Raw genomic sequence first — 24,573 nt, 5'->3', positions numbered from 1 at the left:
TTGTGACAAAATGGCCTACAGGCCTCAACTGCGCGAACAAAGTGTGAGCGCACAGTCTTGCAAACACATAAGATGGTTTTTTTAAAATTATTATTCGTTGTCATAACGTTTTGGCATTGTGTCTATGAACGGTGCAGAAATATGTGTCCATTACGCGAATGGCTGCGTTAATGTAACTCTGCTCTCTTATGCATGACGCAAATAGTAAGGGATCAGCGGTAAACGAGGCCACGCATTGTCTGCCCCCCGCCCTCCCTCTGCTTGTCAGGAAGCAAGCTGATTGGCCGAGGCCTAGCAAAGAGTGGCCGGGGATCCAAAACTGCAGGCCGCACTTAGCTTACCGTCAAAAATAAACCAAAACAATAACAGACAAAACTGTGAAGGGGGAGAAACGCCGATAGAGTCGGAAGACGACGTTATCAGGTAAAATTATTTTGAATCGATCAGAAGGGCATGTGGAATAAGACGCAAGGGCCCAGTCGGCCGTAGCGGGCCTCTTTCAGCCTTTTGGAAAAACAACATGGAAGATAATGCGGCATAAGCTGCGCCGACTAGCTTAGCCCGCTAGCTAGCCGTACGGACGGTCGACGCCGCGATGATCACAGCGACACGCAATAATTACTCTCATGTGTCATGTTGGTTTGATGTGTGTGGTACTGGCTTCATCGGGGTTGCAACGCTATGTTTTTTGTTACATTCCATTGCCGAATTACATCGGTTATCGCGTCTCCCGAATTAGCCTGTATGCTAAAACAAAATGGCGCTCAGAGGAGAAGCCCTAGCTTGCCTGCTAGTTAGCCGTGGTGGGTGGAGGGCGGTAGCCGCCCTAGTAAGAATTGCATAACGTCTGCGGTACTTTCATTGGCGGCCATAAATTCCTAGCATGTGTATTTTTTTTTATTTTTTTTTGCGTCTGCTGGCAAGACTCTATATGAAGATAAGTGCGGCAACACAGGGCTACATTTAATCTGTGGAAGCCAAAACACCCATTACGTGACTACAGACCACTGCAGACATGTCACATTTGGCTCGTGTAGACCCGTCATGTGAAATCGGTGCATTTCCTCCCACAAAAACAAGCAGGACTTATCCTCCAAGAACCAACACCACCGCTGCCTCTGAGCCCGTCCCCCTGTGTACTGAGCAGGACAGCCCTTTGTCTCAGCTGGGCTGCAGCCATCAGACTCAACCACCTCCAGGTGTATAGCTATATGTCTGTAGGTTGAAGCTGCCTGTAGTACTCTTAATAGGCAATGGATGGAGCCAGTGGTCAACAACACAATGTACCCCCCCCCCCCCCCATATCTTTTTCTGACTTCTGTATTTTATTCATAAAGAGGCTGTTAATTGCACTGACATCAGTTCCATTATCATAGACCTGAATCCGTCAATAAAGTTTTTTTGTGTCATTAATTGTTTGTTTTGTTTCTTTGTCAGAGGGATTGGTTACCTTGATGGAAGGAAGCACAGCAGATATCTTATTGGTTTTATTCTAAGAGTTTTGTCATCAAATGTGAAGGTACGTATTGAATAGGAGTCACTGTGGAATTGTCAGTAGTCGTATTCACTTTCTTTTTTAGTAACAACCTCTAACAAAGTGAAAGCAACCGTGTAACACGTGTATACTGTAATTTTCAGTCTTTTTTCTGAGTTGAGACATGGATCAAGGAGGAGGGGTGTTGGAGCTACACACTCAGGAGCTAAAGATGCCCCACGCTATGATCATGCAAGACTTTGGTAGGTGGTCAAGTAGGACAAGGTGACAACTGTGTTGTTGTGAACCAAGAATGAAGCTCGAAGCTCTTAAGTGACCCTATCCATAATTTTTTTCTAATTTCTAATTTCTTTAATATTTTTATTTACTGGATCACACCTATCAGTTGCAAAGGTAATATAGCATCATTAACAAACTAAATAATGTAGTCACAGTTACATTACATGGTCAGTGTGACATTTTCATTGCATTCCAACAAGAAGGTTAACCTTCTCAAACGTCACAAGATGCTCTGACATTTTCACTGTAGGCTGAATTTGCAAGACTGTGGACTGTTATTTATTTATTATATTGTTACTGGGAAACCTTTTTTCATTCACCCCTCTGCTTCTTGTGCTTACAGTTGCAGGCATGGGAGGTCTGGCTCACATTGATGGGGAGCACATTGTGGTGTCTGTGCCCGAGGGTATGCTTCTCTCTGATGTGATGACGGATGAAGGCATCCTCCTGGAGCATGGGCTTGAGGTGGAGGGCCTGGAGACTCATGTGGTTCATGGCCTTGAGACAGAGGTGGTTGAAGGACTGGAGACCGAAGTGGTGGAGAGCTTACATGCAGATGTGGATGTCTTGGATGAAGAAGGCCTACAGACACATGTTGTAGAGCTGGAGGCTCAGGTTGTCGAGGACCTAGAGGGTGAGGTAGAGATTGAGGGTCTTGAGGCACAAGTAGTGGAGGGCCTGGAAACTGAGGTAGATGTTGAGGACCTAGAAGCTCATGTGGTTGAGGGCCTTGAGGAGGAGGTAGAAGTGGAGGGTTTAGAAGCTGAGGTTGTTGAAGGTCTGGAGGTTGATGTGGAAAGTCTGCAGTCTCAAGGGGTCGAGGCCCATGAAATGTCCAATGAAGACATGGTGACCTCAGAACACAGTGTGATCATGCCTGATAATATCCTGGGGACAGAGGTTGCAATAGAAGAAACTCTGGACCACCACCACCACCACCACCACGTCCTTACCTCAGACCTCATCCAGGACTCAAACCACCACCACGATGACATGCCAGACCAGGTGTTTGTGGCAGAGCTTCTGTCGGAGCACCAGGACAACACCCTGGACCACCAGCTGGTGTCAGAAGGCCTGATGGTGACAGAGGACGGCTCAGAGACCATAATCCACGAACAGCTGCCAACTGAGGCTGTTACCCTGCAGACAGATGAGGATGATGATGCAAGAAGCAGCTCTGAGGATTACCTCATGATCTCCTGTAAGACAACTTGCCGTATGATAGCATAACTTAAAATTATTAACACTTTTCTTGTGCAGCGTCCTGTTAATTATTTATTATTGTACAATTTTGGATAACCATGTTTGGATATGTGTGTTACTGTAGTGGATGAGGTGGGAGAAAAGTTGGACATAGGAGACACTCCCCTTGAGATCAGCACTGAGGTAATGGAAGATAAGGAATCCAAAGAGGAGGACGGATCTGAGGTCATCAAAGTATACATTTTTAAAGCTGAAGCAGACGACGATTTAGGCAAGTGACTTTTCAATTTACCAATTTCTTATTTTGCTGGCAATCCACAATTTTTATGACATGAAAAATGACCTCTGGATTTTTTACTGTTCAAATGAATATGGAACATGGCTTTAACAAAATAGTTTTTCCATTTCCAGGTGGAACAGAGGTAATAACAGAAGATGACTACCAGAATGGCCATCCTGACCTGGAAGCTGCCTCATCAGGCAGACTGGGAGTTGGCCGCGACAAGATGGTCTACATGGCAGTCAAGAATCATCCTAAAGAAGAAGAAGACGATGATGAGGATGACACCGATGAGGATGATGATGATGACATCAGTATGTTTCTTTGTAAAACAGCTTTCTGTCCACAAGTTGTGTCTTTGTAAATCACGTTATTTTAGAAATTACCAATTTTAGCAGGTCTCATTATGAATAGTAAAATTAAATAATGTGATAATAATTCAATGTAAACTGTTGTGTTTGTGCAGGTATTACCATTGATCAGGTGAAGAATGGAGCAGCTACACCATTTCTACAAATCCGAGAGGGGCTGGGTGCCAACCGTACCCTAAAACCCAAAGCTAAGAGAAAGAAGAAAGGAGATGCACGACAGTGTCAGACTGGTATGGACAAAATATGATAATGATGAGATACGACATTTCACTATGACAAACTTTCACACTAAAGAATTCATATTTTCTAAGTTGCACACTATTTTTCAAACTTCTCCTCCAGCTGTTATCATTGGACCAGATGGTATGCCTTTGACTGTCTACCCCTGCCACTTATGTGGAAAGAAGTTTCGCTCACGAGGCTTCTTAAAATGCCACATGAAGAACCACCCGAACCATCTGCTAAAGAAGAAGTACCAGTGTACAGACTGCGACTTCACTACCAACAAGAAGGTCAGTTTCCACAACCATTTGGAGAGTCACAAGCTGCTGAGTCACAACAGTGAGCGGTCTCCAGAATACACTGAGTACACACGGCGCTACCACGAATCCAGCCCCCTGGGCTCTGACAAGCTCATCGTCAAGGACCGCGAGCCCAAACTGCATCACTGCAAGTACTGCGATTATGAGACGGCAGAGCAGGGCCTTCTCAACCGTCACCTGCTGGCCGTGCACAGTAAGAACTTTGCACACGTGTGTGTCGAGTGCGCCAAAGGCTTCCGCCATCCATCAGAGCTGAAGAAACACATGCGGACCCACACAGGTGAGAAGCCGTACCACTGCCCGCACTGCGAGTTCCGCTGTGCAGATCAGTCCAATCTAAAGACTCACATCAAGAGCAAGCATGGCGCTGATCTGCCTTTCAAGTGCAGCCACTGTCCCCAAGCCTATGCTGACGCTCGTGAACTCCAGCGTCACATAGAGATGGTGCAAGGCCACAAGACCCACCAGTGCCCACACTGTGAGCACAAGAGCACCAACTCCAGTGACCTGAAGCGGCACATTATCTCTGTTCACACCAAGGACTTTCCCCATCAGTGTGACGTGTGTGAGAAAGGCTTTCACAGGCCCTCTGAGTTGAAGAAACATGCGGAGACACACAAGGGAAACAAGCTGCACCAGTGCCGGCATTGTAACTTCAACGCCCCCGACACCTTCACCCTGAGCCGCCATATTTTGTCCTTACATACGAAGGACCTCCCTTTTAAGTGCAAGCGCTGCCGGCGAGGCTTCAGGCAGCCCGCTGAGCTGAAGAAGCACATGAAGACACACAGTGGTAGAAAGGTTTATCAGTGCCAGTATTGTGAGTATAACAGTACGGACGCTTCTGGCTTCAAACGCCATGTCATCTCCATTCACACCAAGGACTACCCCCACCGCTGCGACTACTGCACCAAGGGCTTTAGGAGGCCTTCTGAGAAGAGCCAGCACATAGCCAGGCACCACAAAGACATGTTGATGTAAAGTCATCCCGCACACAAACACACTCCTCTTTCCCGAGTAAATCTGTGTCACACACCCAGAGATAATTTTAGTGTATTAACAAAGAAGGACAGATGTAGGCTGTTGATGATGAAGACGACAACAACGTTATAATTGCTGTTTTGTGTTGTAATGGGTGTAAACCTCTTCCCCCAGGGGTAATGAAAGAACACGTTTTAGATGTGGGTGAAGTCTAAGAAAACTGTGTACACTGAGTGGGACAACTGTAAATTGTGTTTTGTTTTGTTGCAGAAAATCACATATGAACATATATTCAGGGTTTCAAATGTCTATATTTTTATACCCACTCAGCTGAAATGCTGCAAGATGATGACTTTGTCCTGTAAAACAGAAAGCGGTGCTTTGTGAACGTCGTGCCAGTTCATCAGACTGTGGACTGAGTTCACTAGTATCTATTTTCCTTATCACCCAGCTTTTACTCTGACATTTGTGTTCAGTGCCACATGGACGGAGCCATTCAGGAGTTCATGAATGGCTGTCAATGACGTTGACACACATTACGCACCTTAAAAAAAAAAGACATTTCATTAACTAACAGTTGAACTTTAATCATTGTGGATTCTTCTCCCAACCCCGAACATTTTGGAGTTCCATTAACTGAATCATGTATAATATAGGCTATATTCTGTTAAATATGTCTGAAAAGATGAATCAGAAACGTGCTGGTCTGATCAGCCACATCACGCGAGGAGGATGGTTCAGTTGGTATATTGGTAAAATATCCCTTTAGTGTACACAACACATCTCTGACACAGATGTTTTTATATCTGCTATGATGGTGCAGATAATTAACAGGTGTATGATCACATGAACTTCACAGAGTAGTTGTATAACCGCCTCTGTAAGTTACATGTGTGTGACGTCACGTATGCCACAGATGTGCTCTCTCAGCTAACCATCGGAATCGCAATCATGCCTGACATCTGTCGGTCTTTATCCCTTAAGCACTGATGGTCACAGCTAATCAAAAATAGAAGTGATTTTAACTCTCAAACGTGCTGCACCAATACCATTCTCTCTGAGATTGTGTGTTTTGAGTCAGTAGAAAGCACTTTAACTTCTTTTGAATTTAATCACACGTATGGGGACTATACACGTACACTATGAGGTCTAAAGGTCTGACACCACCGTATATTGACCCTACATAATAAACAAGTACAGAGGGCTGTGAGAGGGTAAGATTGTTTTTATTGTCTCTTAACAAGTGGCCACGATCCATCACTGCATCACAACTGATTTGTCATTGAAAGTGGTGGGTGCAACCATTTATTGTTCTGTTCTATGGATAAGTGATTGGGTTTGTGTTTTTGTTTGTTCTCACTAACAAGTTTCCCACACCCTAGTCCTACAGACCCCAATAACCCCACCCAGTCCAAAAGCATTGGATTATTCCCTTGACGTCAGTGGTCATCATATTGGCATTAGTCGTAAAGTATGCACATATGCTGTCTCCATGAAATTAATTGTGGTATATATTAAAAAATCCCTGCATTTCGTGTACCTTAGTCTATATTTTCTTTCAGTCTGATTGTGGATAAACTACTGGTGGGGAAGAACCAAAATAAACAATTATCTTTTTACATGTTTTGTCCCCTGTCCTGCATAACAGAATCAACTTTACATGACATATTAAAGGCCTAGTCAGCAGTTTTCCCTCTGTTTAACTAAAGTATATGAACACACGTGCAGTTTGGCTACACAGATCTTTGTTGTGCTGAGGTGTTATCATCTTCATTTGACAGATTGTTCCGTTAATTCACTTTGGGAGCTGAAAGAATAAATATCAAATTGTTCCATGTCCTTATTTCATCTAGTCGTTTTGTAGGCAAACCTGATCGAAGGAAGACCTCGTGCAGGACTGTGTTGTTTGGACTGAAACAATCATCACTCTGTCATCTTGTGAGGAAAGAACATTCCTACACCACAACTTGTTTCAGTCTGTTTTGATGTGTCTGTTGGAAGTCGCCAGTAAACCTCAGAAACTGGTTCTAGTGGCCGACAAGCCACGTAGTATTAAGTGTATTGGAACTTTCACCTGATCATTGGCTCATCCTCACATTTTTTGAAGAGGCTGAGCTATACTGCGTTAACCCATAGACGGTATCGTTTACTCTGGTTTACTTTTCGGACCACCAGTGAGCTTCACTTAAACTCGGAAAGAGTGACAATGAGAGAATCTAAAGCCGACCAAAGATTTGCATTTTCAATAATAATAATGTATTACGTTTTATTTGCAAAGAACTCATTGATTCAGTTAAACTCATGGTGCATGCTGGTTAATTTTCCATTTGCCATAATAATACTATCTCCCAGCAGTAATAGCAGTTAATTGATTGTGATCATATCTGCAATCAACTGCTGTCGTTTGATGAGAATAGTGGACAAAGCTCGGTACTATAAACATTAACAGTGGCTCTGTTCTAATGGAAGCCATGACGGCGTGACAGTACCAGGACTCGAAGTGAAGCAACCACATAGAATCTTCTGTGTCTGATTTGATTATGTCCATGAAAGGAGCCTCTTGTACAGCGAATCAGACGTTGACGCAACTATTTGAAAAACCTCATGAGTATTCATACTGATTGTCAGCCACACATTTGTTTAACTAGACAATTTTAAGATCCCAGTCACATGTTGTTGTTAGTGCGAGTAAATGTTGACACAAACCGAGGCTTTCACCAAGTTTAAATTGATAACCCCGATTCGTGAGGTGTTTCACAATCAGCCATCAATTACACTTACTTCCCAGTCAGACCCCAAACCTAAGAACTGGCCGTAGGTGCAGGGGTGTAGCTCCAAATTCTGGGCCCGTAGGTGAGAATGGAAAGATCAATGTGAGAGATAGTGATGAATGAGGAACAGCATTTATTAAAGCCGCATACACGATGCATATTTTATAGGGAGGATGTGATTGGTATGGGAGCGGCCTGTGTTAGAGAAAGGGGGGCAACAGCCCTGACCGCCTCAGGAAGAAAGTCGAGTCAGTAGAGTTTGATCAAAAAGTTTGCAGCAGTAATCTAGTTGTGAAAGTAAGGTGGTCTTTCCAGTTAAATGTCCACTTTAATTTGATTAATGTGTTGTCCAACTGTTACGAGTTGCCACTTGTCAAATCTGTCTCACTTAAATCTAAAACCCACATCTCCCTCTTTTCTTGACGATCACTGGAGAGCTGACTCCCGTATGTCACTGTGACGTCTCACCGAGATCTTTTACAGACAACTGAGGGAAGTGAGGCCGGGCCGATGTGTTCATGCGGGCACCCGAAAAAACAGACGTAACAGCTGCCTGCTAATTTTTTTGTTGATCCCACAGAATATCTCATAAATCACTTAATGTTGCAGCCGTCAGCACAAACCCGCTGAGGACGCAGAGATCAATATGGGGGCATATCCATGAAATCCTCACTAAGTAACCCCCTCTTTTCTTTTTCTCCCTGTATTACACAAGTACTTCAGTGTGAGTAGCGGCCCTTGTTGTTTTGCCCTTGACGCAAAGAGATTTAGCAGCAGTATTATCTGTAAGTACATTTCCCCACTTCCTATCTGAGTTATGCTGGACCACGATCTCTCCCATGGGTCGCAAGCCTCTGTCTGTAATCAGAGGAGCATCACATGCTCTCTCTTTTTCTCTCTCACTCACGCACACACACACACACACACACACACACACACATCTAACAGCCTCCAAATGCCATCACTGTGATGTGAATTGACAGATATACGCAGATAATCCGGCCATTGCAGAAGGTCAAACTACTTCATTAGATGCAGTCATTTTGCACACATTTCTGAGGAACCATGGTCTCTGGTGTGGATGTGATTAGAGTGAGGAAACTGCCCAGCTAAAATCTTGCTGATGTGCAGGGATTTCAGAGCCAGTGAGTGGGAAAGTGTGTGTGTGTGTGTGTGTGTGTGTGTGTGTGTGTGTGTGTGTGTGTGTGTGTGTGTGTGTGTGTGTGCCTGTCTGTGTGTGGGTGTGAATGTGTTTGTGGGTGTGTGTGTGTGCGGGGGGGGGGGGGGGGGGGGGGAATTCATGCATAAACATGTTTAGTAATTTAATCATTTTTAACAAAAATTGGCAGCACACCCAAATATTTATACGGTTCTGCGTCAGAGCACATTATTTGGGATATTAGGTTTTGAACTGCACCATGTTCTGGTGTTAGGCAGCATATTTCAGACAGAGGGACAGAAAACAGAGCTGGGACTGTGTCCACAACTCCTCTCATTGGCAGACAGCTCCGCCACATTACCTCTAGATCCATGGCCCACATAACCAAAGTTGCCCAAACCATATTTCCTGCGAAGAGGCTTTGTGATGCACCAAGCCATCTGGAGGGGCCGAGGGGAAATCAGCGACAGACTGCTTGGAGACGGGCAAAACTGCTCTGCTGATTAGGCAGAGAAAAGAATGAGTGGTGGAGTTAACATGTTTTGAGGAAGAAGAAAAAGAGACAAAAGAGCACAATTAGCAGACAGTCTACTGACTATTGGTCACTCACATATGTTCCTTCGTGTGTCTGAAAAAAATCTGAAAAAAGTTTTCAAAAGATAGTGAGTGGAACCTGAGTTGACAATGTTTTGTCAGACATTATTTTGACAGTCAGAAATATACTTTCACGCTCAATGTGTGCAGGGCCCTAAAAGATGTTGTTCTTCTATCAACAAAACAATCTCCATGACAACTGGTCCACATCATGAAGACCATTGGGTGTAGTCGAAAGCTGGGTTTTGATGTCACAAACTGAACTCTGACGTTGGCTCATAGAGAAACATTTCTTAGAGGAGACGCTTATTAATGCACAATACTGATATTTAACTGTGTGTATCAGTAAGAGAAAAACCTTTCCTCTTGCTTATTCACTAGATGTCACTGTTCTCCCATCCTTCCACAGGACACTGATCCACAGTGAGGGCTCCCAAAAATAAAAAAAAGCAATAAAATCAAATGCACGGCCATTTCCAAATCACTGGCTGGGTTTTAATGAAGCTCCAGCAAATAAGAATTGGACAGTAGAGTTTGTTGTTATCGCACTGTTTATTTTCTCAAGTCAGCATGATGATAAATAATGACTGAATGCCTGATGGTGCCACGTTTGGTTTCTGTATTATTAATAATTACGGTGGGTCTATTTATCTAGTATATGATTTTATTAAAAGAAAAAGCCTAAATGTTAGACTCGAATGGATAATGCTTCTTTAAGTTGCCTCGTCTGTTTAGGCAATTTTGGGGGCAATTAACATTCAAATCAAACTGAGGAAAATTGCCCTAACTTGGTTAAGATGCTTGTGACAAAAACGAGCTGGTTGTTTACGCAGCTCCCCGGGGGCAGGGTATTTTGACCTGGATCACAGCAGAGGCGCGTCACGGCGGGTGGGCGTGGCCACGCGGGATGAATAATGCTTTATCCCTCCGTTACGTTGCAGCAGAGTTACAGTCTGACGCGAGAGAGGAGCCGAGGGGGCGAGCTGCTGACCAGCCTCCTCACATACACATATATATATCTATCTATATATAGATAGATAGATATATTCAAACGTCGAGTGATGGAAAAGGCGGAGATGTTTTTATCCACCTCCCTCGCCTCTCGCCACATCTGGAAGATCCTCTCCGTCACGTGGCTCTTCACCAGCGGGACGCCCGCAGACCGCACCAACTATGGATTGCTTAATTGAAGTTGGGCCACCTGATCCTGTTTGAGCAAGGACAAGCGACTGGCAGCAGAGCAAGACAAGTCGTTATGGACAGTTGTGTAAACCGCGCATTGCCTGATCAGAGAACCGGTGCGAAAAGCAGAAATCCATCCTCGGGAAACCACATCTATCTGCGCGTAAAGGACGCGGACGAAACGGCTCCATCCGTCGCCGCTTGAAATATTCCGCGCTGTGTTTTAGTGACTACGAGGAAAAGCTGTAGTGAGAGTAGAGGCTGTGATTGTGTGACCGGTGTGTTTGTCCCGGCTCTGGAGCGAGTGTGGCCGACAGCTCTTATTGCGCGCAGACCAATTGTGCGTCGCAGTTTAGCCGATCACAGTCGCCTCAGGCGAGCCGCCTCGGCTGGTCCTGCGATCCTCGACAGACAACAGGCCTCGGCAACAACTGTGTGAAGGTATTTTTTCAAAAAACTTTTTCATTTTACTTTTTAACTTTGACTGCAAACAAGTGAGTTTGTACAGCTGCATCCAAGCGCACCTGTGTGGCAGTGAGTGAGCAATGGCTTTACCAGATAGTAGCATTTCCGTGGAGGAAGTACCCTTCCCAGAGATTGTAGAGCTCAATGTGGGCGGACAGGTGTACATCACCCGCTACTCTACCCTCACGAGTGTACCAGAGTCTCTGCTATGGGAGATGTTCAGTCGAAAGTCAGCCAAAGGTCTGGCCCGGGACACCAAGGGGCGCTTCTTTGTGGACCGTGATGGTTTCCTGTTCCGTTACATCTTGGACTACATGCGGGACCAGCAGCTGGTTCTTCCTGACCACTTCCCCGAGCGAGGGCGTCTGCAGAGGGAGGCTGAGTTCTTCAATCTGCCGGAGCTCGTCAAGCTACTTGCGCCCAAAATCAGCAAGCAGAACTCGCTGGGCGACGAGGGATGTCAGAGCGACCCAGAGGACTCCTCGCCTGGGATTGACACGGCCCGTAACCTCGGCTCCCTGGGTGCTGCGGCTGCTGCCTGTGCCAGCCTGGTGCCCGGTGCCATGGATGGCAAACGGTCCGGGTTCATCACCATTGGCTACCGGGGCTCGTACACCCTGGGCCGCGACAGCCACACCGATGCCAAATTCCGCCGGGTGGCACGAATCATGGTGTGTGGGAAGACCTCCCTGGCCAAAGAGGTATTTGGGGAGACGCTTAACGACAGCCGTGACCCCGACCGCCCCCCTGAGCGCTACACATCCCGCTACTATCTCAAGTTCACCTTTCTGGAGCAGGCTTTTGACAAGCTGGCTGACGCAGGCTTCCACATGGTGGCCTGTAACTCCACAGGAACCTGCGCCTTTGCCCATGAGCAGACGGACGACAAGATCTGGACCAGCTACACTGAATATGTGTTCTACCGTGAGTGAGACTATATCGGCTTTGTTCCCCTGGTCCTCCACCCTGTCTTCAAGTGCCCCCTTCCCTCCGGCCTCCAGCCACCATGTCTCTCTCTCTCTGATGGCTCCCGCTCCAGTAGATGTACCATAGATGTTGTGCCCTTCCATCCCTCTCTGCAGCATCCAGCTTTATATCCTATGAACAGTACGCAGCAGCTGCTCTGACTCCTCATACCCTCTCTGCAGGTCCAAACTGCAGCCCTCACCCTCAACCCCAAATCCAACCCTCCTCATCCTCAGGTCCAGTTTTTGCCTTCGCTTAAGCGTCGTCCCATCTAGTAAAACTCCCCCAGTCCTCAACCCCAGCCTGCTCCTGCAGAGACTGATCCCTTATATGTACTATTCTCCGGTTGTACTCTATATATTGCATCTGCCTCGGTGAAGCACAATACTCTATCCAAGAGCTAATTTTGTTAAATAAGCACCCCGGTGTGTCTGTATGACTATTGACACAGTCATAGGGGCATAGGGGAAAGGGCTTCAAAGAGTGGCCATGATGTACAGTGCGATACTTTGCCTGCGTACTCGAGCAGATTGGACTCTTTCCTGCTCCCCTGAACTAAATTACCAAATAATTGGACTTCTTATCAGCCTTGAGGGACGTGAGCAGCCCCCAGCACAAGAAAGAAGTGTAACACAAAATCTAATCTCCTTCAGTTTTTATTAAATGTGTCCAGTACCATGTGGATAGGGAATGTGCCATACAGTAGTTTTTTTTCTTCTGCCCAGTTGTTATGAATGAATGAGGAATGATATAACACAGCAACATGGACAGAGGGGGGGGGGGGGGGGGGGGGGGGGGGGATTTACTTTTCAAAAAGACACTGGCCTTTTGGCAAAGGAACAAGCAACAGGCTTTGATTTAAGAAAATAAGTTTCATAGACAAGAAAGGAAAGTGGTTTCCTAATGAAGTGTGTGTATTGATTGTACAAATGGAGCTTTCAGTATTTTAATCACCCACGCTGGGAGGGCAGAGGAGATGGGAGGTGGTGTATCACGTGCAAAGCCCACCGCTCTAAGTTTTTGCTTATTGTGCTTCTTTGACATTTTCTTTGCTCAAATTACACGACGAGCTTCGCACCACGACTTCAAGTTGTTTCCATAAAAAGACAAAAATGTGGTATAGTCATTTCAAGCGGACCATGTCTTGAGTGTTCTGTAAACAATGATGTTATTCTCAATGCTCAGTTCAGTATTAGTTGAAGCTATTGCTTATTTGATGATGACTCTCACCTAATGTAAGTGAATACCCATGAGAATAGGATTACGCTGTAGCCAGCCAAAGCCCAATGTTTTCTCTCAACTGTAGCAAGGGCATAGTGAGGGCAGCTGATAATGAGCAGGTGTAACTTTCCATTCAAAGGAGCAAGTGGAGAGGTTTTTTTCCAGTTACACCCTCAGGACCGGTCTGCACATCATATACCTCAGACTAAAATACAAACTGAAGGAACTTACATCCAAAAAAAGTTCCTGCTGATGACAGGAAAATGCAGAAGCTGTAATAAGATTTAAAAGATAAAGAGGTGCAATATGAAGTTGAGAAAAAGCGCCAGCAAGGCAATATAGTGCAGGATTTCACTTGAGCGGTAAGGTGTCAGTTTGTAGATTTGGCAGAACGTCTGACAGTGACAATAAATGTATTCTGAAATGTCTAGAAACCGCAATGTTGTGTTTCAGTGTGATGACGTGCTGTTGACATCCGAGTCAATATGTTAGACCTGCAAGCAGTGTGTCACTGCGAGCGTAAATAACGCAGAAATTCAAAGTGTTCGGTAAAAAAAAAAAAAGCAAATTGATTTTTGTCAAATAAAAGATGTTTCTCTTCCTATTTGGGTTGCATTTTCCATTCATAACAACATGTTTCCACAGTCTTGAATGGTGCTTCGTATATACTGTGAGGAAAGTTATGCATTATTGGATTTTTAAATTTAAATTTTCAGTGACAATACAACTCAACCACCAAAATTCAGTTTTACCATTTCTCATTAAAATAAATGTCCTTGGACTTGAACTCTACTTCATATTAAATGTTCAACACTCTACCCTCGGGCACTATCTCCCTATTCCTCCCATCTGCTTTTCCACATTTTTGTTCTCTCTTTTTTTTCCCTTCCTCAGCCTGGACTTGTCGAGCAGTTGACCAGAATATAAAACCCTTATTTTGTTGCCATTAATTCACCTAATTACTTTGCACAGTAAAAATCACGAAGCAGACTGGACATTAAATGCAGGGCGGTCAATTTCTGCCACTGTTAGGCCTTGACAGAGCAATTTTAAAAGATTAGAAATGATTCTTGACAGAACAAACAGAAGAGTGTTTTCACACTTGAAAAAAAAGAAGATTATGGTTATGGTGGTTATGTAGTTGAAGCAGTCACATGTTGTTGTTTTTTAATAAATTCTGACTTGTAGAAGCTTTGTTAACTGGAGATTATCACATGCTAATAACCTCAGTACAAGACCTCTAAACCCGATCTCACTCTGGCCTAGATAAAAGCTGATGAGATCCACGGAAATTGCTGAAAAATTCATGTGGCGCCATTCCTGGAAGCAGATGATTTTTTTTGTTTTGTGGTCATGAACGCGTGGCGAATCTCCAGAGATTGGGACAATACGGTGCCTGCGGTATCTCTCCGGCCCTAACAAACCCAGTCATGGGCAGCATTCCTCTGTCACTGTCCCCCGGTGCACTACTGCGACGCGGGCCGTGCCAAGGTCAGTCATTAGCACAGGCGTGGAGAGAAACGCCTCGTGTGTGAAATTTCGGGCATCCAGTGTCCGAAACCGCTCTCCGTCTTTACCTCCCCGAGTTGCCTTGAGACGCGACATTCAACAGTAGACGTGTGAGAAGTGTTGACACAGGAGCGGGGTCCACAGGCCATAGGCTGGGATGACATGCTGCTTTATTCTTTTGTGTGTGTGTGTGTGTGTGTGTGTGTGTGTGTGTGTGTGTGTGTGTAGCATGTCTGCTCCTGTGCCATATAAGCAGCCGGCTCCTGTTGTGTCACCATAGTGATATGCCTGTTTTAACCAGTGTCACAATAAAGATATTTTACCATGAAATTTTGCTTCTCTGTCTTCTGGAAAAATCCAAACAGCAGATTGCATTTGACAGACCTACTCACAACACATTACAGTATCAATTCATTTGTCTTTTTTGTTTTATTCCTACCAGAATATTTGAAGTTAGTCCAATTTCTCAGTACACTTTATCAATTCATTATTGAACTCTTGCCACTGAAGGCAAAAAGAAACGTACTCTGAGAGAACAAGCCTGTCCTCTCTTTGAACACTACCTTGAGGCAGTGATTCGACCCATGTCGTGTTCCTGTGGCGCTATTGTCACTCTTCGTGGCAACGTGCCTTGGCTCGGTCTGCTTTCCCCTCTTAGAATGATCCCCTGGGTCATCACTTCCCTGTTTGGAAAAAAAGGAAGGGTGAGAGCAAGGGAGCACAGGAACAGATGTACGTCAAAGGAAAAGGGGATCGGAAAATGGGGCAAGGAGAGACAGATAACCTGGTAGAGGCGAGATGAGACTGCGGGAGTATTTAAGCGGGGAGGAATTCTGAGTTCTCATCTTATCTCTCCTCCTGAGTAACTTCAGCATGAAGGGCCTCTGTTTCAAGAAGAGGTTCTGGATCATCTGAACAAACGCTGCACTGGGTCTTACTGCAATGTGATGTCTTTGTTAGTGGCCTGTCGGCTCCGTCACATGCTGGTTCAGTTACACCAGACAACAATTCGATCCACAGGATCACTCAGCATGGTTTCGATTGATTTTGATTCATAGTAGGATTGCGTCAACGAAAAAAAAAGGGAAACTGTAAGAAACTGTATTTTCTGTCTTGTGCATGTGAATCAGGAGCTGTGCCTTTAAATACTCGACAGCAAGCCCAGGTTTTCCCAGGCTGCCTTTGTGAAACATGCATTGTGACCAGACACGGTGCAACAATGACTCATTTTATCAAAACGTGCGACTGAGTGTACCATCAGATTTTGTCTTCATGCCATAGTTAATGTTTATCCTCCACAATCAGCTGCAGCCATCTGTGCCTTGTCAAATGTTGGATGTGAATGCCAGTGTGTTTTTCTGCTTGTGTGGATGTTTGGAGAACAGGTGGGATGAGTGTTCGGGCCTCTGTGTTGGGTGGGTCAGCACTGGGCTGGTATGGGGGCCACGTTGTGTGTGTGTGTGTGTGTGGGGGGGGGGGGGGGGGGGGGTGCCCTCCCTGTCTGACAATTATGATGAGCAGGCAGTTGGCATCGCTGAATGCGCACCGACACAAACACAGACATCACGGGCACGGGGGCAGGGAAGTTGTTGGGAGAAGTTGCGCGACAGCCCCTCCTGTGCGAGGCTCATGACTCGGAGCTGTGAGGCTTCAGATCTAACTGGCTTCCTTCTCTTCGCTCCTCATTGTGATCGGTTAAAAATGCATTAGCAGGCAAACAAGCCATTTGCCTCCCTCATCCTCTCTTGACAGCAATAGACTGGAGAAGTCCGTGCTAATATAGAAAAGCCTCATTGCTGCCAATAGCCTGGGAGCAGCGTCAGCCAGTAGGAGGAGAGCGTGCAGCAGCCTCAGGCCTACCATTGCTTTCTCCATCAACAGATGACGTGCGTGAAAGAGAAATCTTTGCAAGCTTTGGTTCATTTTCATGTGTGTGCGTGCGTGAGCCCGGGCCCCACTGTGTTTATGCTTGTCCTCGATAACAACATGGTTCACCCACGCTGCCATGTAAGCCCACATGCACGGAGTACAGTAGCACTCGCTCAGGGCGTCTTTATCTTATTGTGCGTTGGGTTATTTATAGTGACCCGGGCATTGAGCCAGATGTGTAACTTCATTGCACTGCTGTATCCTCCAGCATTGGTACACATGACTTGCTCCTCTCCTCCTCCTCCTCCTCCTCCTCTTCACACACGTCTCCTACAGAGAGCAGCTGTCTCAAAACATATTGAGCCCAAAACTCCTGGGGGATTTTGTCATGTTAGGTCAATGGGCAGTCGTACCCGAGAGGAAAGACAGAGGGGAGTTTAACATGGGACGAGATGCAGCAGCCGAAAAAGTTAGAGTAGATAAGGTCACTATTGATGTATTTCCTCATCCATCTCGCTCCGCGTTATCCCTTTATCACTCTCCTTTACTTCACAATCTTTTATTTTCTCTTTACAGCCCCAAGACACAGAGAGAATAACTGACAACCGAAAGGATGAGCGGAAACACAGCGTAAAAGTCGGATGGGAGCGAGGGAGAGTGAAATTAGTTAGAGAGTGAGGATTAAAATGGACAGCAACAAAAGGAGGATAACTCGGGTGGTAAAGTTGCTCATATACACAGCAGCATCGCGGAGATTGTAAATATATATGAGGAGGAGCAAGAGGAAGGAGGCGGCAGCACTTTGAAAGGAAAGAAGGGGAGAGAGAAATGTCCGTGCCGTGCGGCAGATTGGGCAAACTGAGTTGGAAGTTGTGGCAATACTGACAAGAAGTGACAGCTAGTTAACGTTTCTCCTCAAAAGCCAAAGAGCTCAGTCTGAAGCAGAATGTTACATATGACATTTTGCTTTGCTCCTGATTCGTATAGAAGTCCTGCTCATACAGAGTGTGATGAATTATAGATTGTATTCATATCTCTTCACCAGACAATACAGTCCCATGATACAGTGAGACAATATGAAATGTCTTCATTAAGAAGTCACAAAGTTATCACAAATGTATTTTTTTGTTAGAAGGATTAGAAAGAATTAAAATTTGGTCAGTCTCATTTTATTGGTAGATGAGAATGCCATAGGTTTTATGTATATATGTTTTTTATTTATCCTTTATTTAACCAGATGTTACTGATAGATGATATTCTCAAAATCATTAGCTAGTGAGCATTTAGTTTCTAATGTTCCTTTGCAAACAAATATCTCAAGATGTAAACGTACTTCTATCTGATGAGTTTTACTTGCAATCAATCACTGATGGACTGAAAGAACTTGAATCATTTTGGAATGAAAACAAAAAGCAGCATGAGTGTATCCACTATATGCATTTCAATATAAAGTCAGTAGTGAGAACTGGATTGAGGAACATGTCCACTATGACTCAACATTGAAAAGCCATTTGGTAACTTGCTTTAAGCGGTGAGTTGTAAATGTGAGCGTCAGTGCTGTTGTTACAACGGGATTCACCTCGGCCATCTGGAGACTTGAGCTCTTATCTTGCCGGACTAATTATCAGTAATCTGAACAGTCAGGCTTGTCCCGGGCAGGACAGGAGAAGCAGGTGGCGGGGTGGGGGGCGGGGCTCTGCTGCAGCTGAGAGGTGCCAGGATGGGTTAGGCAGTCTGGTTACGGGCTGTGGGAGCCAGGCAGCAGCTCAAGGTGTTTAACTCAGGGGGAAGATAAAGCGGAGGCACGTGGAGTAGGTGAATCAGGAGGACACTTGGAGCGGATGAAGATTTGAGCGAGCCTGCAAAAATAAATAATAACTGACTGCTCTGAAAAACGTTATCTGTGGGTCGAGTATTGACGACCGCTCACAGCTTTAATTCAAACCCTCTCGTCTTTCTTCTAACCCATTTACCCCCTCCTTTGCTTTTCTTACTTGGAAGCAGCTCCCCAGCTGTTTCCTCCGACATTATGTCGACTGACAGATTTGTAATTGCCCCAAAGACTTGTGAGTACACTCCACTGACTTTGATATGAGCGACTGCGCTAATGCCCCTGCATGTTAAGTTAGTCAGAGGAAATATAGTGTCACCCTGTCTGATTACACCCCCACGTGTATTTGCCCTGGCAGCAATCAGAGAGGAAAGACAATGAATGAGGAGACAGTAGGTGGCGAGGCCCACTCTGTCATTAGGCAGCATGCAGATCATTTCACCAAGCAGATGTTGGATATCTGAGCTGAATCCTGTGTAATTAGATATAAAACATGCTGTGATTGCCAAACCTATGTAGCGTGAGCTGAAGCCATATGCACAACTTCACACTGGGGATGAAAGGCTTCCTCTTGGTCTGAGAGACATTACTATGCATTTGTGTCGCTCTGGCTCTCTGCACATCATTGTGGCGTTACCATGGAGATGATGCTGCCCTCTCGTTTGCCAGTCTCCTCATCCTCAGGTCACAACACCTGCCGGCGGACACGGTGAATTTCAATAAGGACCCACTGGCTGATTGACCCGTCATATTGTTAGAAATTCAAAAGCAGATGATATATTCATTCTTCAACCGCCTTAATCACATTCAAGTCAAATTATACTGTGTTCCTTAAACAGTTTGTGTGGAAGTGTAAACTATAATGATACTGAAGCTTTTTTTTAAAGATGACTGGACTGCTTTTTAAGATATAGAATTTGTATATACTGTATATAGAAAGTACAGCGCAAACATTAATTAAACTTAAGTTACTTTAAATACAAGCAGAGACCAAGACTATGCAGTGTATATTCCTTTCTCAGCAAAAATGGATTTTAACTTCTGTTAACTTTACTCCTAATAATAATGATAATACATTTTATTTATAGAACTCTTTTGGGGCACTCAAAGACACTTTGCATGAATTAAAAATTCAATAAAATGTTCACCCCTTAATGTTTACATTGGGTTAGGAATCGTAATACTAACCTAATTTCGCTGGAGTTTCTGTTTCAGAAACATCTTGGCTTCATGTTGTCTGTGTGTGAGAAAACACAGTGTGGCTGAGACTCGAGTGAAATACAAAACCTGTAGGTATAAGTAACATTACAAAGCATGGAGGAGACAGTTTGTGACAGAGAGGTGCTAAACCCTGGCAACAGTGACACATTAAAGTTGCTAATAGCAGTAATGATGGCAACGGAGAGATGTGTCACACTGAACAGATGGGAGAGCCTGGGCGAGAGGGAGAGAGGGAGAGAGGGAGAGAGAGAGGACTCCATGTGTGAGAAAGTGCTTTGGCTTTTGCATATATCCCTGGAGAAGTGGCCCAGAGAAAAGGGTTGAGTGCCCTCTTTCGCTGTTCCCCTCCATAAGGCTTAGTGGTGGAGGAAATCATGGAGCCCATCCCCCAGTGGATTATTCCTCTGACACTGCTAAGCCCCCATACTCCCACGTCCACCAGGCCTTCAAACACATGTATTGACTATGAGAGACAGTGAATGCAACACAGTGAAGGTATAAACACACAAGAAAGCATGCTTCTGCCAACCCGCCTTCCCCTACATCACAGTATAAACATGTACACATGCATGCACAAACACACAAGATGACACTTCTGTCATACATGGGTTGTGACATTTATGTCTCTCTTACACACACAGAGACACACACACAGACACACACACACACACACACTCGTAGTCAGGTATTCAGAAAGCCAAGGCAGTGGGAGAATATTCTGTGCCACTTCCATTTGACACAAGCAGCTTTTCCTGTTATATAAGATGGGTTGGCGTGACGATGAGCCCTGTTGAAGGAAAGTGTGCAGGCCCTTGTGGATCTTCGTATGTCAGTATACGTACGCGTGTGTTTGGGTTGTGTGTCTCTGGCTTATTGTACCTGCACATCTCTGCACGAGTATGTATGAGAGGTGGTGCGAAAGATTTCCTGTTCCCTTGTATTTTCATTTACTGTAGCAGCGTGCACTGTATGTGGCTGCTTCACTATCAGAATGCGTGTGATTGGATATTGTATGACTGTGATTCCGTTGGATGATGCAGTGCAAGATCAGCAGGCATGCAGGGCTGTCATTACCATTACACTGATTACGTTCTGTAGCCAAGTCCAAACTCATGTGGATGAACTGAAAAAAATGTTTATGTATCAAGTATTTATTTCCATCAATGGAGCATGTTCTGATTGCTCTCTGCCAGGGTCCACGCTAAAGTACCACAACAACAAGAACAATCTGACATCCTCTCTTCTGGGCAGTTGCAGCCACTGCAGCTTTGCACCATTTCCTGTCAAGGCCTTCATTTTATTGTTTACAGAAGGAGGAGGAACTGAGCAAATAGAGATTCTCCAGAATGGATCACATGAGAGGAGAGTCTGAGAATGCATTACATTATTAAAACCACAGTAAGATTTTTGGATTGGCTGTTATTTGCCAGTCCACGCCACAATACAAAAAAAGTGTGGCGTGTTCTGTCCTTACCTTACTTGTTTCTGGGGGGGAAAAAAAATCTGTTTGTGGAGAGAGGGAGGGGCCAGTTCAAAATGATTGATGGGCTTTAAATACCAAGAGGTACAGCATGAGCATGTGCCACTCCACCTATTCTGAGAAGTTGCACAGCAGCACCCCCCTCAGTCCTCACACAGGGATGAGAAGAAAAACCAACATACCGTGAAAAATGGCTTCTGTCAGGAGGTTTCACGCTTTCCATTCAGTCACGGTTTTTCCTTTCCTGGATTATACACATGCAAAGAAAAGTACAGGCGAATTGTGCAATTGTGTGAAACTGCTTTCCACTCTTCTTATCGCTCACTTCCTTTCCTCTCCTGCGGAGCTCCTTTCTCTGCTAATTTCTGTTTCCATAATGCTCTGACGAGCTGTCGTGCCGGCATGTCTTTACTTTTATGCTCCTGGAGACAAAGACTGTGAAGCTCAAAGCCGAGGTGCTTGCTTCTATGCCAGCCACATGCTACTGTCACACTTTGATACATTTGTGTGGAGTTCCCCTGTTACCTGAGACCTTAACTCAAAACACACCAGGCACCCGAGTATGAATATTCCTCTCACTTATGAATTGTCATAGAATTAGTTTATCATTAATCCCCTGTTTACTAAATCGGAGGGTTGATTCCAAGTTCATGTTTTGAAATGCGTGTGCATCGATCTTCTCATCAAACTCTTTGCGAGAATGCTCGAGTACTTGAAGTTGAGTCGAAAGACTTGACATTTTCAAATTGTGCTCACATGTAAGTGACTATTCTTTCTTTTTCTTGTAGGTGGCTCATCAGTAAATTCCAGGGTGACGACCTCTGACCACCCAGCTCTCGCTGAAGTGGAGACCTCAACACCTGCTCCTACTGCATCTGTCACAGTGGAGCCTGGTCGAGCCCAGAGCCTTCCAGAAACCAGCAGCATCTCAGCGCTGGACATACGAAACCAACTGGCCCTGGACTCTCCTCCTCCTCTGCCGCCTCCCCCTGACAGCCCTGACCTCCCACCTCTGTCACCTCCACTCCTGCCTCCGCCTCGGCCACCATCCAAACCATCGTCTACCTCCAGCCCCCCTCATCCCTCAACGCCGCCTCCCGCTGAGAGCCCCCAGCGTCCGACCACCCTTGACCTAAAGACACTGCCACGGCCCACCGTACGGGAGAATGGCGGCCCCCCGCTCGGGGTGGATGAGGATGAAGAGGAGAAGAAGCTGCTGGAGGAGGATCTGAAGAAATGCATTGAGGACTTCAAAAAGATCCGCTTGCCCAGAATGTTTCCGGATCGCAAGAGGCACTGGCAAAGTGACTTGCTCAAGAAGTATAATGCATAGAGCGCTTTGCTGTGTCAACCCAGTGTACAAACTTGAAACTTTTGAGCAGTGGACTCCAGCTTTATATCCACAGCAAGTTTACACCTCTAATGTGGTAGCTTCTGCATGTCAACAGAACAAAACTGTAGTGTTTAGGCTGAGCTAGTCCAGCAATCACACACATACAAGATTGAACCACTGAGAATTGTCTTTTTCCCATCACAGAAAACAACTCCCCTTTAGAAACTGTCAGTGAGATTTCTTTTGTGACACAAAAATGTTTCCAATCATTTTATTTCCACTCAGTCGAAGGATAATATATGTAATGTCATAAATTAGACATTTCTGCCCTGCTCTCTGTAACGTGTCCACTGATCAAACAACTGGAAAATGTGAGCTAAGTGTGAAATTTTAGGCTTTTGACCTTGCTGATGCATAATAAAAAGACAAAAAGTGAAATACAGTATCTGGTGCTAATCGTGTAAACTACTTCACCTCATCAATATTAACTGTACGACTTCAAAACATTTCTTTCTTCTCTCTGCAAGTGTGGTTCATTTTGTGATTACGGTATCTCCGAGTCAGCAATGGAAAGGACTCAGAACGAGAATCTGGAGTACCAGGGAGTGAAGTGGGTAATTACAGGAAGCCAGAATGTGGAATAATAATGATAATAATGACTACATGAACCGATGCACAGTGCCATTTGTTCCTCTGCCTGCTATGCATAAAATGTTCATCCAGCTTTACTAATGAATTACCAGTTGTTCGTGTGTATGTGTGTGTGTGTGTGTGTGCCTTGCTGTACTCCTGGTTGTGGTATATATGAGATAAGTTATTTCCCATTTATCTTTTTAGACACCCAGTGAAATCGTTTTCAGCATCCCAGTGTCCACGCACGAAAAAGCAATAGTTTAACATGAACTACACTTACTCATGTTGTTGCCTGGAGTAAGAGGTGAAGTTTGCCTCCACCCTTATCTCTGGAGGTTGAGCCAGGAGCTAGTTCGCTTAGCTTACAGCCCGGTTAGCCTAGTTTAGCATAAAGACTGGGATAGGGTCAGTTGAAAGTTTTAAAAACCTGGGATACAACTTGTTAATTAGCGAGTTTTATTGGGGCCTGTATGATATATATATAAATATATATTTATTCATACATTTTTTTCCAGAGAGAGCCTCCCAGCTTCCCGTCTTCAAGGCCAACAAAGGGGGGGCATCAATCTTCTCATGTAATTGGCAAGAAAACGGATTCAAGAACTAATTCTTCAAGAAATAAAGGTACATTTTTAATCATGTTTAATTATTAAAATCCCATTTGTTCAACTTCCAAATGGGTCGACATCGTATTCCCCATCAGAACCGGAAATGTAACCCCTTCCCAGTGCTTTTTTTAAGTAGCCTATAGGCTACCCCAAACAACGAAATCCTCCACAACCAAACATTCTTAATCCAGCAAGTGTAGAAATAGAAAATGAGACAAGGTGGAGCCAGTCTACCATTTTAGATGTTGACCATCAACAACTAGCATGACATTAGCCATGAAGGTCAGCTCTAGACTAAACATGTAAGACAACTTTGAATACAACTTGAGTCTTATTTCTACTTAGTGAAAGATCGTAATAGTAAGATTAAGTAAATAAGTAAATGCTTAATTTCTAACTGTTATCCCTTACAGCATTTGGTAGTGAGAAAGCAATGACATAACGGCTACACATTACACAATTATCACAGTGGGGCTTTGGGTGTGCCGCCCTGAAAACACTATAGGCAGTCGGGCTTATTCTCAAAAGTTCCCTGTCATAGTGACTCTATCCTAATTACCTTTCTTCAATCTGAACTTTC

General features: G+C 44.8%; 3 protein-coding genes and 1 long non-coding RNA gene across 5 annotated transcripts; 3 read left to right on the top strand and 1 right to left on the bottom strand.

Moving 5' to 3' along the window:
* Nucleotides 1-251: 251 nt before the first annotated feature.
* On the top strand, nucleotides 252-6,770 carry znf711 (zinc finger protein 711). Of its 2 annotated transcripts, none has more exons than XM_035650596.2 (8): nucleotides 252-423; nucleotides 1,438-1,519; nucleotides 1,639-1,737; nucleotides 2,118-2,975; nucleotides 3,102-3,248; nucleotides 3,389-3,571; nucleotides 3,724-3,858; nucleotides 3,971-6,770. In XM_035650596.2, exons 3-8 carry the CDS (start codon nucleotides 1,659-1,661, stop codon nucleotides 5,149-5,151), a joined length of 2,583 nt encoding a protein of 860 aa, XP_035506489.1. In that variant the 5' UTR covers nucleotides 252-423; nucleotides 1,438-1,519; nucleotides 1,639-1,658; the 3' UTR covers nucleotides 5,152-6,770. The 2 variants fall into 2 exon arrangements, with proteins under 2 accessions (XP_035506489.1, XP_035506491.1); XM_035650598.2 differs by lacking the exon at nucleotides 252-423 and adding an exon at nucleotides 447-1,199.
* A 3,837-nt stretch (nucleotides 6,771-10,607) lies between these two features.
* Nucleotides 10,608-14,113, top strand: kctd12b (potassium channel tetramerisation domain containing 12b). Its single transcript, XM_035650603.2, has one exon. The coding sequence runs from the start codon at nucleotides 11,403-11,405 to the stop codon at nucleotides 12,252-12,254; it is 852 nt and encodes a 283-aa protein (XP_035506496.1). The 5' UTR covers nucleotides 10,608-11,402; the 3' UTR covers nucleotides 12,255-14,113.
* A 1,330-nt stretch (nucleotides 14,114-15,443) lies between these two features.
* On the bottom strand, nucleotides 15,444-19,965 carry LOC118319901. Its single transcript, XR_004796157.2, has 3 exons — nucleotides 19,907-19,965; nucleotides 19,356-19,412; nucleotides 15,444-15,701 (listed from the first exon to the last, which is right to left on the bottom strand). It is a non-coding gene; the product is annotated as an uncharacterized LOC118319901 (long non-coding RNA).
* Nucleotides 19,966-20,110: 145 nt separating this feature from the next.
* Nucleotides 20,111-23,194, top strand: LOC124850537 (protein EARLY FLOWERING 5-like). The gene is made up of 3 exons (XM_047334604.1): nucleotides 20,111-20,201; nucleotides 20,294-20,395; nucleotides 22,208-23,194. Exons 1-3 carry the CDS (start codon nucleotides 20,111-20,113, stop codon nucleotides 22,750-22,752), a joined length of 738 nt encoding a protein of 245 aa, XP_047190560.1. The 3' UTR covers nucleotides 22,753-23,194.
* Nucleotides 23,195-24,573: the final 1,379 nt, after the last annotated feature.

The sequence above is a fragment of the Scophthalmus maximus genome, chromosome 9 (assembly GCF_022379125.1).
Source record: "Scophthalmus maximus strain ysfricsl-2021 chromosome 9, ASM2237912v1, whole genome shotgun sequence".
Classification (NCBI taxonomy): domain Eukaryota; kingdom Metazoa; phylum Chordata; class Actinopteri; order Pleuronectiformes; family Scophthalmidae; genus Scophthalmus; species Scophthalmus maximus.
Note: the sequence above shows the minus strand (reverse complement) of the source record. Positions and strands in the feature narration are given on the sequence as shown.